This window comes from Lates calcarifer, linkage group LG6, assembly GCF_001640805.2.
Source record: "Lates calcarifer isolate ASB-BC8 linkage group LG6, TLL_Latcal_v3, whole genome shotgun sequence".
In the NCBI taxonomy this organism is placed as follows: Eukaryota; Metazoa; Chordata; class Actinopteri; family Centropomidae; genus Lates; species Lates calcarifer.
Window position 1 is genome coordinate 25,413,678 of NC_066838.1, and position 16,989 is coordinate 25,430,666.

General features: G+C 39.5%; 1 protein-coding gene across 1 annotated transcript in view; it reads left to right on the forward strand.

The window, feature by feature from the left end:
* Positions 1–16,989, forward strand: part of cry3a (cryptochrome circadian regulator 3a) — a 31,048-nt gene that overhangs the window by 342 nt on the left and 13,717 nt on the right. The window contains exons 2-5 of the mRNA XM_018682846.2: positions 4,622–4,785; positions 15,122–15,230; positions 15,440–15,582; positions 16,246–16,430. Of these exons, the coding sequence (XP_018538362.1) occupies positions 4,628–4,785; positions 15,122–15,230; positions 15,440–15,582; positions 16,246–16,430 (595 nt within the window). The 5' untranslated portion in view covers positions 4,622–4,627. The remainder of the gene's footprint in view (positions 1–4,621; positions 4,786–15,121; positions 15,231–15,439; positions 15,583–16,245; positions 16,431–16,989) is intronic.

Below are 16,989 nucleotides of genomic sequence, written 5' to 3' on the forward strand. Positions count from 1 at the left end.
CTCGGTTACAATGTTTTCGAAACGTGTTGAAGCCTCGAAAATGCGTTTGAGCGGCGCCTTATTTAAGCGTTATGTGGTGTTAATTCTGGGTGAAGTTTGTATGAGATGCATATAATTATCAGCACTCATTCAGAATAGACGGTGTGACCTAATTTCCATTTGGAGAAGTCATAGGAGCCATCACTGTGACTTGACACTTATTTAGCAACATTTTTTTCTCACTGTGGACCAGTGATATTAAAGTCACAAACATTACATTTCTTTTTTTCTCATCAGGGATGCTTATGTTTACAGTGAGCTGTGTGATTTATAACAATATTTCTTGAAGGTCACTTGGTGTGAGTTTTCAAAATATTCCTTAATTTGCAATTTATATAATATTTTTAAATGAATTATTTTTGATCCAACTGACTGTGAATGGTCAATACCTTTTCAGTTTTCCTCATTACAGTGTGATATTTGTAAGATTCAAGTCATTTTATCAACTCTCCACTCTCCTCTCCCCCCTTCTTCATCCAACAATAGATAATTTCAGTTACTCAAAATACTGTTAGTGTGGAGGCTTTTTTAGGGACACTGTAATTGGAGTTGTTTCTCTGAAATGCAGATGGGACAGGAGTATTCTCAGCACTCTTTACATCACAGAGACTCCCCTAAAAATCTGGTTATCTGCTGTTGGGTGCACGCTACTGTGCCAGAGAAACTGGCCACAACAATCAGCAGTGTGGCAGAGAATGTGAAGAGTGTGTCTATGTGTGACAAATGATTCTGCCTGGAAGCCAGCCTCATCAAAAGTAATGCAACATGTAGTTGCAGATGCACTGGTGCTTTATCAGCTCAGGGAACACCCCTATAAACAAACAGCACTTTCATCCAACTCATGCAAAACTTTTTATTCATGGAGTTCTTTAAGGCATAATTTCTGTGTGCTGATGATGCATCATTTTTAAAAAGCTGTGATGAAAACACCAACAAATGTCAATATAGCAATGACCACCTTCATGGTGCCCAGGGTGCTTTGAATCTTCTTGGACAAGACTTTGTCTGTCACCACTTTGTATGGATTGTTGTAGCTGATGGTTTGGTTCAGGCAGGTGCTTTAAAAGGTGCAGCAGTAGCTCTACAATAAACAGTGGCTAATCACATTGTAAGTGGTAAGTTAATGATTCATTCTTGAGCTACGTTAAGAAGTCAGTTAAGAATAAATTGGCAGACAATGGGCAACAGCTTTGTAAATTTACAGCCTGTTTGTAATTTGCTTGGATTGATCCAGTTACAGTGGATTCCTAGTGTGACCCAGTTTAACTGTGGAAAAAAAATCACGTCTGTAATAAGTTTTCAGATTAATTCCTCAGAGTCAGCTGATATAGTTGATTTAACATTAATTCACAAATTTGTCATTGATTAACCTCTTCAGTTTCACTGTCTTGCTGGCCGGTAAGTCAGTGCACACTCAAGCAGTCAAACTTTATTCAAACCTCCTAAACTTTATTTGAAACTATATAGAGAACAAAAAGATTTGAAATATGCTGGGCCTGATTTTGATAAAAATGTGTATGTGCATTATCAGACAGCATGGAATAAGAGGATCTTTTAACCTTAATACTATGAGAAGTCTTTGCGTTAGTTTTAGTAAATGCAGTATAAATAAGGAAAAATAACACTCTTAAGTGTCCAGTGTCTATATGCTTACTCTTTATATTCCAAACACTGTTTTTGCCAAAATGTGGCCCACATTGGTTTGCACATATTAGAGCACCCAGCTGTCAGTGTTCAGCTGCTCAGATTCACTGTTTCTCGCAGTAGCTCACTTAGTTATTAACATAACCAACCATAACTTCCTCCAACTCATTTGTTACCCCTGAGCGTATTAAATTATAGTGAGTGTTCGATGAAATACAATTTAAATCTGAGTCAGCTGTCAGAAACATTTTTGCAAGGAGATGATGAAACATTGTTTCTGGGAGCAGCTGTAGCATAGGATAGATGATTTTCCTGGTTCGGTTTGCTGCATGAGTGAAATGATTAGTCTGGATGACGGACAAACAGTAAAGTTTGGTCAGTCATCGTCACATGATCTAAGCTTCAGTCATGATAACAGGTGGTTGTACAGTATTAAGATGCTGATCTTACTTGATCCTTGGAGTGGGTGGAGAAATCCTTATATTAATGTTTTGAGCTGCTGTGGAATATTGCCAGCAACACATTTGGGCTCACTTAAAGTAAACCCTAAGGCAGATAATTCAGGTTCTAACCACTCGAAAACGTCCAGAAACTGCACAGTTACCAGCAAATATGGCTTACAAACAAGTGACACTAAATCTTAGAAATAGTCCTCTGTTTGCTGCATTTGAATGAGAAGAGAAAATGAAATTGCTATGAAATTTGCCTCCTAACAATTCTGTAAATATCATATTGTCCTATTAAATCTCAGTTTGAATGAAGCATGCTAGCCAACAGGGACCAAATTAAACTCTGACTCATTCAAGACATACAGTTGATTTATTGAATTAGCTTGTAGGGAAGCCAGAAGTCAGATAGCCGCCCAGCTAATTAGCCATTTAAATTAGAGCTTGTCTGTCAGGGACATTCTGTTTTTCCTCCGCCATCATTAGCTCTTCAGTTTACCAGCCAACTCCTGAAATCACTGGCAGGAGTGACTACGCCATGTCATTCCCACACAGACAAGAAAGTGCACTAAATGGTTTTTGCAGGGGGGTAAAAGCACAAAGAATGGTCATGGTAGTGAGACGTGAGTTTTGTAGGGTCACAAAGTCATAAAAACTAGGCTCTCTGTGGATATACAGTGGTTTATAATTAACACCTGTTAGGCACCAAATGGAAGTAAAGGTTGCACCTTATTTGGCAGGTACATCCTTAAGTGTCACCTGTCACACCTGTGCTTAGGCTTTATAGCTACTTGGCTGTGGTCTAGTTTATGCTTGCTCTGACCATGAGCCAATCAAATCAGTAATCCAGTGGCTATGTATCACACAGGCTTCAGATTGGCTGCCTGCTTTATACACAAAATTGCCTTGACAGATGTGACGACTCCTCCACCTGGACACTAGGTGTCCCTGTTGTTTTCCTTTCACTTCTTTCTTGCTACAGGTGTAGGGTGGAGGGTCATCCGCTGATTGAGCCACACCTGGGCCCAGTGTGTGCTCCATTCTATATTAACCCTCAGTCTGGAGTCCGATAGGGGGCTGGGAGCTTGGAGGATGGTTCCTGGTCCTGGCCGACCGTGGTGGCAGCTGCCGTTTTCTTTCTGTTAGTTTGGTTGTTTATGTGTTGGGTTATTCTCTCTTTTTTTTTGTAACAATAAATTGCTGGTTTTTTAATCTGCCAACTCGTGCCGTCTCCCTCTCTTGCCACAGTTGTTGAGCCGGGCTGTGACACAGAGAGTACAGGGACATAGTTTATAGAAAATTGCCGCCCTTCGTAATTTTAATTATTAAAAAACATTACTGGCACAAAAATATTGTATTAGTCTTGTGAGAAGTACCCCACATCCTCTGCAACGTTCCTCTCCTAGCCTATTGCAGCCTGAATGTGTTTGTGTGTAATGCCAAAGTCTTGTCACTTAGTCTTTGTTGAGATCAATTTATGGATTTCAGCCTTTTATAGAACGCAGTAGAAAGACAGGAAAGGCTGGGACAGAGAGATAGGAGGTGGGTGACATGCAGCCAAAAGGTCTAAAGCTGGATCTCAACCAAGATCATTATGTGCGTCTCAGTCACCACAGCTCTTGGAGTAGTTGTGTTCATGTCATTCCTCTCTTGATCTAACAAGTATAAGGCTGCAAATAAGGATTGTTTTCATTCCTGTTATTCACTCTTTTAGTTTTTCCTACTTTATCATTTAGTCTGTAAAGTATTAACTAATTGTCTTAGAATAGAGCACAAGGTGGCACCTTCAGATTTCTCTCTCTGTCTGTCATTCCAAAACCAAAAAGCATTCAACTTACAATGAAATAGAAATCTGCAACAAAAAAAAGCTGGAGCTGGAACCAGTGTGCATTTGGTAGTTTGCTTATGATTAATCGTATGTTTTGGCAAAATCCTAAGTAATCAATTATCAGAATTTTTATGTGTCTGGATTAATCAATTGATCAACTAATTGTTCCAAAACGAAAACATTTTCATACTTGAGTATCCTCAGACCTAAGAAATGACATCTCTTTGTGCTATGGCATTTAGTTTAACTTTCTAAAAATTGTAGGTCTATTTCATCAAGCGCCAAATGCCTAAAAATGTCTCTGCTGACAATAGAAAGCACAAAAAGAACCTTTGGGCACTGAAAAGTGATGGTGTTCCTGTTCAGACTGTTCTATTCTTGTCACATCCCACACTGTTGGCAAACAACATAACTTGGATGCTTCAGCTATCTCTCCTGTTGGGAGGCATCCAGTTTTGTACTCGCTGTGAGTGAACTGCTAGAAAAGTAGCTGACAGCAACACTTTCTCCTCTGTACATGTGGAGGTGATGTCCTCGTTCATCTCCATAAAAGAAGCATCTCACCACCATTCAGTCATTTCCAACACGCCGCCGATTGCTTTGACAAACTCAGTGATCCTCCTCCTTCTTCTTTTCTTCCTCAACTGTCAATCTCCTCTTTCAGAATAAGATGGCCCCAAATTCCATCCACTGGTTCCGGAAGGGCCTCCGTCTCCATGACAACCCAGCATTACGGGAGGCGGTCCGGGGGGCGGGCACAGTGCGCTGTGTTTACTTCCTGGATCCATGGTTTGCGGGCTCCTCCAACGTCGGGGTCAACAGGTGGAGGTAGGATTTATTTATTTTTTTTATTTTTTGTTTGCCCTGTTTTGTACAGGGACATTTTGCTGTTGGTTATAAAGTTTCATGCAGACTTTCAGTAGATTTGTATTGTGATGCATCATTTCATTATATTTAGCAAAATTCATGGTTCCCAACCTGTGGGTCATTGACCCCCGCAAAGCTTCACAAGATTTACCTGTGGGTTTGAAAGGAGACTAATGGGATAGGAAGGCAGGAAAAAAAACACATTTATGCTACATAAAATCATGTTATTGTTTTCTACTAATCTTTGCTTTTATAAACGATTTCTTAAGTAATTTAAATGAAACAAGAAGAAAAGCTCTCTTTAATTCAGCTGGTCATAATCATTAGACATGAGCAAAGTTTGATTGCTCCCACCCTGAGGGTGGGAGATAACCCAGTTAAACTAAGAGATGGATTGTGACGAGGATAGGAAAACAGATAATCATAATTATGCCCCACAAAATGATGTACATTTTTCATCCTTGTGATCACTTTTTATTATTTAAATAAACAAAGAATCAAATACTCTTTGCTTGAACTTGTCAGTTGTTGAGGGGAGGAAACATTCCTTCATTTCAACAGAACACCAGCCGGAAAGATTGAGAGTCACTGGTCTAAACAGACAAATATTTAGTTTCTTTGGTACAATAATGATCACAGTCACAGTAAAGCTGCAATAGGGAGCTGATGTGCTGAGAAAAGAAACGGGAAATAAGAACCACAGAGCTGCAGTGCTTCAACGCACAGCACGATGTCAGCATTTGTCTGATTTTGAAGCTCTGTTTGTAGAATGTAAAGCTTTTAGATTTTTAAACAGACAGTTTGGTGGCAGGAGACTTGTTCTCATTGTCGGGCAAACTTTTGGATGCTTTTCAGACTTCTTCTTTTTAGTATGTTAGTTTTGTTAGTATGTTCGGTGGCAAAAAGGTGTTTTAAAAGACCGCTTAATTTAAGTGGAACAGAGAGACTAAATAAATAAGGGTTTACAGCTTTGACCTGGACTCACCACTTTGTTTCTCAGCCACAGGGTGCCCTTTTGTCTTAGCCTCTGCTGACATAATCCCTGTTATAGAGGTCAGTCACCAGGTAGACTTAGGGCTCAGTGACTGGACGAATAGGTTACAGCAGGAGTCTGCCCTCTTTAAACGAAGCAGACTCCAAGGGGGGGGGGGGTCCTAGCAGGTTGGTTATTAGCTTCATGGATAAATGGTGTGTAAATGGGCTGTATGACCACTGGGGAGTCTGTCTGTCATGTTTGATAAAGCTCTGCCCCATGCTGAGGAAATGCATGTGAGTTCACGTGAGTGTTGAGTTTGTAAACCGTCATTTCTGCTCTGTGGGGGAGACGAGTCAATATCACTTGAACGTTCATTGCTTGCTGGCCTGTTTTCACTCTTTAGTGCTATTTGTAGTCTCCTCACAGAAATAGTCAATATTGAAGTCAGTGACCCAGTGATATCCAGCTGATTGTGATAATAAAACTGTAAACTGATCGGCAGTGGCGGTGGCAGTGGCGATGGTGGCAGCATCTGGGCAGGAAACACACATCATTGACGCACATCGGTCCACCTCTCACAGATTCCAAAACATAATTTGTAGGTCACTGGTAAAGCACTTCTTTATGTTTGTCAGTGTATCTTAATGTAAAAATGTGACTGTATTCACTGATAGCATCTTTAGCTTTCCTTCACAAGTTTTCTGTCCAAACCGATGGGTCAGCAGTGTCCCCAACAGGATGAGCAGCTTTTTCTCCATCTGCCCTCAATTTCCCAGGAAATTATCAGAGAATTACAGACCCATAAAATAAAACGTTTCTCATATTTTATAAGCTGCTTCTCACAACTTTCAATCTAGTTGTTGACACAAACATGATTCATATTTATTAAGAGCTCTGAGCTTTAAAAAGCAGTTTATTTCAGGGAATGTTGAATGTAAAGTGTGAGGTTTTGTTGGTTAGGTTCTGAGTCTGATTGCCTTCTCCCCTGAGAAGAAAAGTAGGCATCTTATTCCACATTTTTGATGGAAGTGGGCAGAAAATTGCTGAATGTGGCCCACTTTATCAGGACTAAGGCAGTGATGTCCAATACGCACACTGCTGCCAGACGTAAAGCAAAGCAACCCATTTTTCTGCACAAGCTAAAAAGCTGCATCACAGGTTACAAGATGATGCACTGAGACTGACAAATCAAATCAATGTCAGATCAAACTAAATTTTGGTGCATGTTGTGTATACAAACACACACACAGACATGTTATACTTGTATGTGAGTCACTGCGAGAAAACTGCATTTGAAATCATTTAGAAAGTTACTGGATGTGTCCCATATATACACACACAGCAGTTGAGGTTGACCAAACAGATGTCCAGGCTGAGACAGTGGCACTAACACTTCTCCAGCTGTACTGACACCTGCAGGTCTGTCTATGGCAGATTATAATCCAATTAGCACTGTTATTTTTAACTTAAACTAGGACTTAAAATGTCTTGTAGGTCTGTTTGGGATTAAAGTGCTTCACTAACCTTATTAATGGATAACAAATAAACAAACATAAAAAGCTGGTATTTGCAGCATTTTTAGACCAATCATATTGAAATATGCCAATTCTGATATGTTCACACTCAAAGTCACAAGTCGCAAACAGAGCATCCTAACCCAGACAATTTAGCCTATTGTTTTTAGATGATATGCCTTGCTGGTTATTAAGTTGTGATATGCAAGCAACTTTTTGGTTGCTTTTGTGAAAACTGTGTTGCCAGTTAAACCAAGAAAGATGTTCCAAGCCCCAACTCTTTGACCAGTTCACTGTATTTTTCCAGGTCACCGACAGCTGGTGTGCGTCAGTCTCTCCAGTAAATATAAACAAATTTGAAATTATTGATTGAGTCTAACTGATGCATTGTTTAACTTCAGTTCAATCAAACCAGACAAACACGTGTCATTTCAGAAGGGTTTTAACCCCAAGTGAATTTGATGCCAAATTCTTGCAGGTTTGTCATAAATCACATGTAATGTGTTGTGTTTCAAGTACTTGTTTGCTTTATAGCCTTTATGTGTTGTTGACAATTAAAATAGCATCTCTTGAAATAGTAGTAGGATCCCTCAGGGCAGCAGTGCTAACAAAACATTATGCTTTAACAACTCAAAAAATAAAATGTCAGAATGTTACATTGGCAAAATCTCTTTATTTCCAAATAAATAAGAGGGTTTCTACCTCAGATTAAATGCTCACTGTTTCAGATCCTCAGTGAGCAGACAGTAGATGGAAGAAGTACTCCATGTCCCCACCACAGTGATGCTAAGTAAAGAACTTGGACTCCTGAGCAAAAACCAATAAAAGTGAGGATAATCAATTGTTTTTCCATCTAGAGGAAAATGTGAGAATAGTCAGTGCAAGAGATGTAGGTCAGTGTGCCAGTGCATGAAACTTGTGAGCAGTTATGTGATCCTGACCTACTTGTGGGGAGGGTTTCCTGCGTGGCCTGTTACCCAACAGATCCATGCTGGAAAACACTTGAGACGCAGGCAAAGATAAATGAACACCATACAGTACTTTTGTTTAAAACAAAAACAGCAAGTCGTCATTCATTATCTGCCAAAATACGCAAGATTGGAGGTAACGCGTCATCAGATTTTTCTCCAACAGTGACTAAGGTTATCAACTGTTCTGTCCTTTTAGAAAGTACCATAACATGCTTTCTGCAGCAGCTGTTAATCTCTAAATGATGTGTGAGCAGCTTTTTGTTGTTTTGGAGTTTAACTTATGTGAATTTGAGCTTCTGTCCTTGTAATGATACTCTGCACTGTCAGTTAATGAACTTGACTGCAAAAAAGCCTTTCACAGACTTTACTCTTTATTTCAGTTCATCACCACAAACTACTGCACTGTATTTTTGCTTAGTATTCTTACATACATATTTAATATTTAGTATTTTTAAACTTGATTTCATTGCCTGGTTTGGCAGCTGCTGGTGGATTTTAAAGTCAAATTTAAGCAGATTTATTGTCGTTTATGTGGTAATAAAACCAGTATTCATCTAATCTAACACTTGTTTCCCAAACAACATGACACTTGCTATACTATATACTAGATTTGACTCTGCCATGTACAACTCTAGAACTGTTACACAAAGACCTAAATACAAGTTTTAGTTGTCTCCAGTGGTTTGACTGAGTTTGAATGAGTGCACTCACAGGAGCTTTTAAGATACTCATCAGTGTATGAATGAGCTCTGTGTGAATTATACTCTATTATTTGATTTAGAATAGAAGTGTTCTGACACAGTTTCTACTTCCACAGAGGCCAAAGTGGAGGATGTGTGGTTATGAAAGCAGTAATCTCAACAAAAAACTCCTCTTAGTTCTAAATATATGGCAGATATGGGATAATATTGGTGGATACTGTAGACATAACCCATTTAAAAGAAAATAGAAGAACAAGAAGCAAGACATGCCTAAAGCTTTAACCATAACCATAACAAACTGAAAAATTCACATAACCGCAATAAACCACACATATTGGATTCTTCCTTGTTAGCTGTGAAGTTGACTCATGTTGGCTTCTAGTCCAGACGGTTTCGTAATTCACACTGGCCACTAAAGTTTGTCACTGACTAACTCCACTGAATAGAAAACACATCTTCTATTCATTTCATTTTCTCTACTTGAAATTTTTCAGCTGGTCTGGAATTTCAGACTGGATGCCTTGAAGTCAACCAGCACACTTCTCTCTCTGAAATGAAAACCTGCCCTCAGATTCTCAGACATTCATTGTAGGCATGGTGTGCATTATATCTCAGCCTTACCCGTTTGTTTCCACTGCATTTGCAGTTTTATTAGTTTTAGGAGGCAGATTAAACAATCTGTATAGTCAGTGTCATCTCTCAGTTAAAAACTCATGCATATTACTTATTTATGCTGATAATTGTGTTAGTTCTAAATTTGGACCTCGAGTTGCAAAGCAAATAGAGCACACCTGTTACTTCAATGTGTCAGATATATATTTAATAAACACTTAATATATTATGCTGTTCACCTCAATTTCAGGTTGTGAATAGGGATGGGCATTTCAACCAATGCCACCACATGCTTGTAACTCTCTGTATAGTTGTGGTAGACTTAGGAGACACGCGGAACTGTTTGACAGCTGTAGTGGCTTTGCATGTTTCTCCTGTTTGTACAGTAGCATCTGATCAAATTGAATTAAAAACAATTTAAACTATTTTTTATTTAAACTGTTATATTATCTTTTAAAAAAAGAAATAGTTGCATTAAAATATGATAAAATATGATTTAATGACCATTCAGAAATTCCAAAATCATGACCCATCCCTGCTTGTGAATACTAATTATGCTACCACTCAACTATCCAACAAAAAGCTTGCACTAAAAGCTGAATGGAAATGGCTTTGATAAACAAATTCAGTACTGTATTAAGATATAAGCTTGTGCCAGCCTAATGGGATATCCAACACACCACCTCTTAACTGTACATGTAACAATTAAAATGGACCCATTCAGAGTTGTCATTTTCAGTTTTTTTTTTCCTTCACTTTTGATAAGAAAAAAGTTTGGTGGGTCATAGGAATTAAGTCACAAAAACTTTCCATAAAAAAGCAAAGTAACACCAAAGTTTACTTTAGAGGATTTTCACACATAGAATTAAGAAATCATATTAGCTTTTTCTAGAAGGTTTTACGGCTTCTTGTTCACACCCAGTTCAGTTATTGTTCTCTCTTTACTCCCACTGTGAGAGAGAGAGTGAGCGAAAGAAAGAGGAAGGAAAGTGTGCATGTGCGCGTGTGTGCGTGTGCGTGTGTGTGTGTGTGTGTGTACTGGCACACACAAACGGCCAGGAATGAGGTTACTAGGCTAAGGGATTGTGTTGTGGTGCAGTCGAGGCTGTGTGTGCTTGTTCAGACAGATGTAGGCCAGAACAGTTATATAAGGACTGATATATGACGAGGCCAACAGGCGTGCACACACACACACACACACACACACACACACACACACACACACACACACACACAAAGAGGCAGGCAACCAGCCAGGAACATCAGGAGGAAGTGGCTAACCCAGCAACACACAGACACAAACACAGAGGAGCATTCAGACTTTCTAATGTGGAAGCACGCACTAATGCTCACAGATTTGTACATAAACACACGCACACACATAATAGGTGTGCACGCACATACACATACACACACATGGGGGCCTGTGCTTGTGTGCATGGTCACACACGCACACAAAATATGCATGAGTGCACGTGGGTATACATGCTTATCCAGTGCACGTGTGGACTCATGTGCATGCTCACGTGCATGCTCACACGTACTGTGTAAGAGCTGATAGCATGTCACCCAGAATGATTTGTTGAACACCTTTGATATCACCTTAATGCTTTTTGTTCAGCCAGATAGAAAGAGGGCAGTGTAGTTAAGATACATATCTGGACCAACTGTTGACGGCAGTGTGACTAAAAGCGAAGAAATGCACGGTCTGCTCATTTTGCTAACAAACCCTGTTTCCATGGTGCTAGATGACGTTTTCAGAAAAACATCTTCACTGACATTTCCTTTTCAAATGAGGATTGTAGTCACCACATTGAGGTCATGCCCTAAATATTGTTAGAGGGATTTCTCAACTCGACTCAACTTAATTTATTTAGCACCTTTCATACAAACATGCAGCTCAAAGTGCCTCAGGTAGGTTTTAATGGGATTCGTATTTACTCATGGTTTCTTTTTTTAATACTGCTTTTGATATTTCTTAGCCTTGTGAGCAAAAATTAAAAGTAAAATAAGGTAAATAAATATTTAACTGTTATAATACATTTGAAAATGAAACACTTTTTCGTTTTTTCCCACCTTCTCCTACTACTGCCGTGGCTCAGTTGTTTAGTTTAGCTTGAGACACATTATTGTTGTTCTTTTTATGGCAAATAGCAGTTTAAGGATGTTTGTATGTGTCCATAAAGCTTCTTGGATTGACTGGGATTCAAATAAAAATGCTGCCTCTGTGCATTCTTCAGGTGTTAAGCATGTCTGTGTGAGAACATGCAGCAATGTAAACACAAAACCACATTTGCGTCATTGCACTGTAACTGAACTCTGCCTCTGCATGAAATGACTCAAATTATAAACAGTCCTAAAAAATACAGTCTCTTGTTCACAGGTCTAAGACCTTATCGCATTCAGTTCTATGACAGGAAATAAATCCTCATGTTTTTAAGCTGCCACATCGTTGCCCTCTGTTCTCTCTCAAAACTAAGTATTTCATCATTAGTTTCTTCTGTTTCTGCAGAGCTAATTTTAAGATTCCCTTTGAAAGTTGTTGACAAGCCCTTAATGGACAAACAGTTCAAAGTTCAGATACAGAAGCTCCCACACAGGCTTCATAACTCTGTCTAGCTCATGCATAAGCAGGCACGTGCCTCAAGTGTGCACGACCTTGCTACCCAGCTCTGCCCGTCTGTGTGCGGATTGGGAACAAATGGAGCTTTGCCTGTGAGTGAGCCCTCCTCTGGTTTAATGATCAGGCTAACGGGGTCAGACAGGAGGGAATTGAACTGAGCAGAACATCGCCTGGCTGCCTGGGTGTCTGCTTGGCTTGCCGACTGTCTGCTTAGTCTGTGATCCCACCTGATTCTGCTAATGATCAGGACTGTGGGTCAGACACAACAAACTGAAGCACAGTCTAAACTGCTGGAGCTCAACAGTTTGACCTCCGGTAACAGGCAGATGCATGTGAAGGAAATGTACAGAGATACCATGCAGTGTTTATTAGCTGGACAAAATGATCTCAACTTTGATCCTCTGCTGTCAAAAAACCATGCATCAGCTTTATGGAGTTTTATAGCCAGTTTCATTGTCAAGCTGTCCAGCCTGCAACTTTACAGCAGACAACTGCTTTCAGTGAAAAGCAGAGCTATAATATTGGTCTTTAACAGCGTCATTCATTCGTTCTGTTGGGCTCTGAGTCGGAGTGGTTAAGCAGTTTTCATGTTAAGAAAACAAAGCATATCAATCAGTTGACCAGAGCTGTGTAGTCCCACTCACTAATGCAGCATTCTCCCTGTTACAGTCTACAGTCAACACTCCTCAGTCATTCGGCCTGTATCTAAATTTCCACATCAAATCAACACACACTCAATCACACACCCTATCACCAATCACAGGTTAGCAGTGCTGGTAGGAAATGTAGATGTAATACTAGGCAGCTGTCCATCAGAGAGGTCTGTCTAAGTAGCAAGGCAGGATGCCGCCTTTTCTCCTTCCCGTCCTTATTAACAACTAAACATTGCTTTATGATAGAAGAGGAGCAACTATTCTTCTAACAGCATGTCTACAGGAGCCTGTCCCCACCACAAAAATAAGTCTACAAATCCCCAAAACAGCCTTTATTCACAATTTCCTGAAATGAGATGTGATATGGTCTTACAAATATTGACTGTGCTTTCTCAATAGCAAATTTTGAAATAGCATGATTTTTACATTGCCTGACAACCTTTTTAAGTGTGTTTAGATTGAATGTGAGTTAATGGAAAGTCAACGGAAAGATGTGAGTGGATGCACAAAGATGCAAATATGTTATAGATGCGGATTTAGGCAAATATACACCTGCACGAGTTGAAAATGTTTTGATTGCATGTTTATTCCAGAGCTGTGTAACTGCACTTATGAGCAGACAGAAACTAAAGATAAAAGAGATCAGTCAGTCTGAATTATCATGAACACAAACAAAAGACATAGACAGCAAAAACATGTCCGCAGCTCTATTCATGCCAATAAAGCAAGGTGAAGATTTGAACCTCGCTCAGTTTGAACAGGGAGGAGGAGGCTGATGTACTTTAACACCAGAGCTCACAGTTCAAATGCCATCTCCTACCATTAGTCACTGTTGGTTAATTTTAGGAAAGAAAAAAACTTGCCTAACTGTAACCAGACCAGTGGCAGATTTGAAAAATTCATTTTTGAAAACAGCAATTTGGTCACTATCAAAAACATCTCCTGAGAGTCTAAAGCATAAAGTGATAAGGTTATGTCTGTTAGTAATGATGTTCTCAAATGATTAAATGAGATAACTTGGGTAAATTACAATAAAACTTTAGAACTGATGTTATCTCATGATACAGAAAGTCTTTTTCAAAGGCGGAATCCAAAATGTGAAATAAACTTGTGGGCACTTTAATATTGAATATTATTCATAGAGGCTTAAGGCTACGTTAGGTAATGTAGGCACCAGGTCTTGACGAGAGCAGAATGCATTGGGATACAAAAGACGGCATAAATGCAAATGTACAGTCCCCTTTAGGGGGTAAGGTTGGATGTAAAAGATCTCAGTCAGAGATCAGATCTAAATCAAGATTACAAATGTATTCATGTAGAATCAGTTTTCTGACTTGCTCATTGAAAGTCTGACAGTCAAAGGAAAACCTAGATTCGAACACACACACACACACACGCACACACACTGCATGGCCAGATTGAGAAGTCAAGGGTTGCTTTCTGCGTCATTAGTCAGCGTCAGTAACCAGTCTTAAAAAAAGCAATGATTTGGAGAACAGACGAAATTGTACGTCACAGATGACCTTTTATATATATATATTTTATATATATATATATATATATATATATATATATATATATATATATATATATATGAAGGACATGCTTCCCTTGTGACTGTTTCATGTTCGTTTTCAAACATGATTCAGTGAGGACAGTTCACATTTGGTCAGAGCACTTTCAGGAATAGCACTAATAGAAATGCAAATGTAAATGCAAATACTACAAGGATCAAGAGCTCCGAGAGACGGCACATCAGATGACACATCTCCTTTCTATTGTTATTATTTCAGTGAGGGAGAGACGCACAGAAAGTTTAATTATTTTAGCATTTTGTTCTGATGTATGTTGACACATTAAAGCTTCAAATGTGTGTCTGACAGTGACGGAAATCTGCTCTCACTAGGTGGTTGTATGCATCATAAAGCCCAACACACAAACACACACGCCCTTCTTTCCCATATACACAAACACTCATACATTATTCCAACAGAGTTACCATTCAAAACAAGTTGATGTTCTATTGTTGTCAGAGCTTTTACAGTGTGATGTCAAGCAGGGACATACACTTGAGCCCCAAAAGACACTAAAGACACAGCTGCAGCTCATAAATGCAGTTTCATTCAGCTGCGCTTAGCGAAACTCGGCGAAAAATCAGTGTTTGCTTCATGACTCCAGAGTAGATCAATTATAAATTTGTTGTCTTCTTCCTTCTTTGTCTACCTCTTCCCTGCCTCCTCTCTTCAGGTTTCTCCTGCAGTGTTTGGAGGATCTGGACGCCAACCTTCGGAAGCTCAACTCCCGGCTTTTTGTCATCAGGGGCCAACCAGCCAATGTGTTCCCACGGCTCTTTAAGGTCAGCACCCAATGAAATGGCTCTCATTTCAACAAAGCTATTTAAGACAAAAATCCAGCTTCTTTAACATTGAGATTTGCTGTTTTATATATTTGTGAATTTAGATATTTTTTGTCTGATCAGACAAAAACAAGCAGTCTGAACATGTTGTCCTTTGGTTCTGGGAAATTTTGATGAACAAACCGACTCTCTCTCCACCTCTGTCTCAGGAGTGGAAGATCTCTCGGCTGACCTTTGAGTACGATTCGGAGCCTTTCGGGAAGGAGAGAGATGCTGCCATCAAGAAGCTGGCCATGGAGGCAGGGGTGGAGGTCATTGTCAAGATATCACACACCCTCTACGACCTGGACAAGTGAGGAAAAAAAAACACACACACACACACACACACACACACAACACACACAGTTATAAAGACATACAGTTCAGCCAGATGATGGTTCATCTTAAGAATTACTCTTCTCTACCATATACATCTATACTGTATATCTAAAAAAATCTTACAGAAGCCCATTTTTGATTTAATTCAAAGTGTTAAATGAATGAGAGCTGAGAGGCAGCAGATGTCAGGCTCCCACTGCAGTCAACAGCGCCATCTTGAGTCCATGCAGTGCAAGACAGGAACACAAAACCATCCACTGACTCCTTTGTAACAGATAGGGAACACCTAATATTTGATAGATGACCATGGGAACACAGTTCAAGTGATCTTTAGTGCACATTTTGACTTGGCAGTTACAAATTTAATTTACAATGGCTCAGTCCCAGTAAGTGGCCAACTTAAATGGAATACAGTTGTAATTTGCATTATCTGGTACACCTCTGCTTTTCCTGCTCTGACAAGCCAAAGTGTTTTATAACAAAATCAAAGGTGAGGAAAAAGTCTGCCAATTTGATTAGTCGATGACATTTCCGTTGAGACCAGTTTTAGTAGTTTTCATTAACATGTGTAGACAGTGAATTGGTTTTTAGGTTAAAATGTGACTCATCCCTGATCCATGTCTTTGCCCCTCTCCAGGATCATAGAGCTGAATGGCGGGCAGCCTCCTCTCACCTACAAGCGTTTCCAGACTCTGATCAGTCGACTGGATCCTCCTGAGATGCCTGTGGAGACACTGTCAGACACCTTGATGGGTCGCTGCGTTACCCCCATCTCTGAGGACCATGGAGACAAGTACGGGGTCCCATCCCTGGAGGAGCTAGGTGAGAAACACACACACACCTCAGCTTGTTAGCAATTCGAGTTCATACTGACCTCAGACCAACCCCTGTGGGAAGAGAACATAGAAATTTTCTTTTAATAGCTTAGCAAAATTTAGGCTGCAACCCATAATGACCCACAATGCAACACACTTTGGGAGCTGGTGTTGCACCGCTACCCTCTGCAATGAGAAATTATATCTGATGTTGTAAATATATAATATTATCTTGTCCTCATATTTAATATAAGTTTGAGATTTAACTTGATTTTGACTAAATTTGCCAGAAAATGTTGTGTTTCTACACCTACATCAACGTAAACTAAAATTAGAAACTGTCATTGAAAGATCAGACCAACATTTTAACTAGTAAAAATGTATTATTTGATGACTTAAACTAAATGAAAATCCCTTCCATAATTAACATTGTACACTCATTAATTCTCCTTTAACTGTAAATCCAGTTTCTCTATTTAAAGGTACATCCCCTCTTAACCCTGACTATTGGATTAATCAACTGACAAGCTCACCACATCTTAAGTTTCTATCCTGACTTCTGGTTT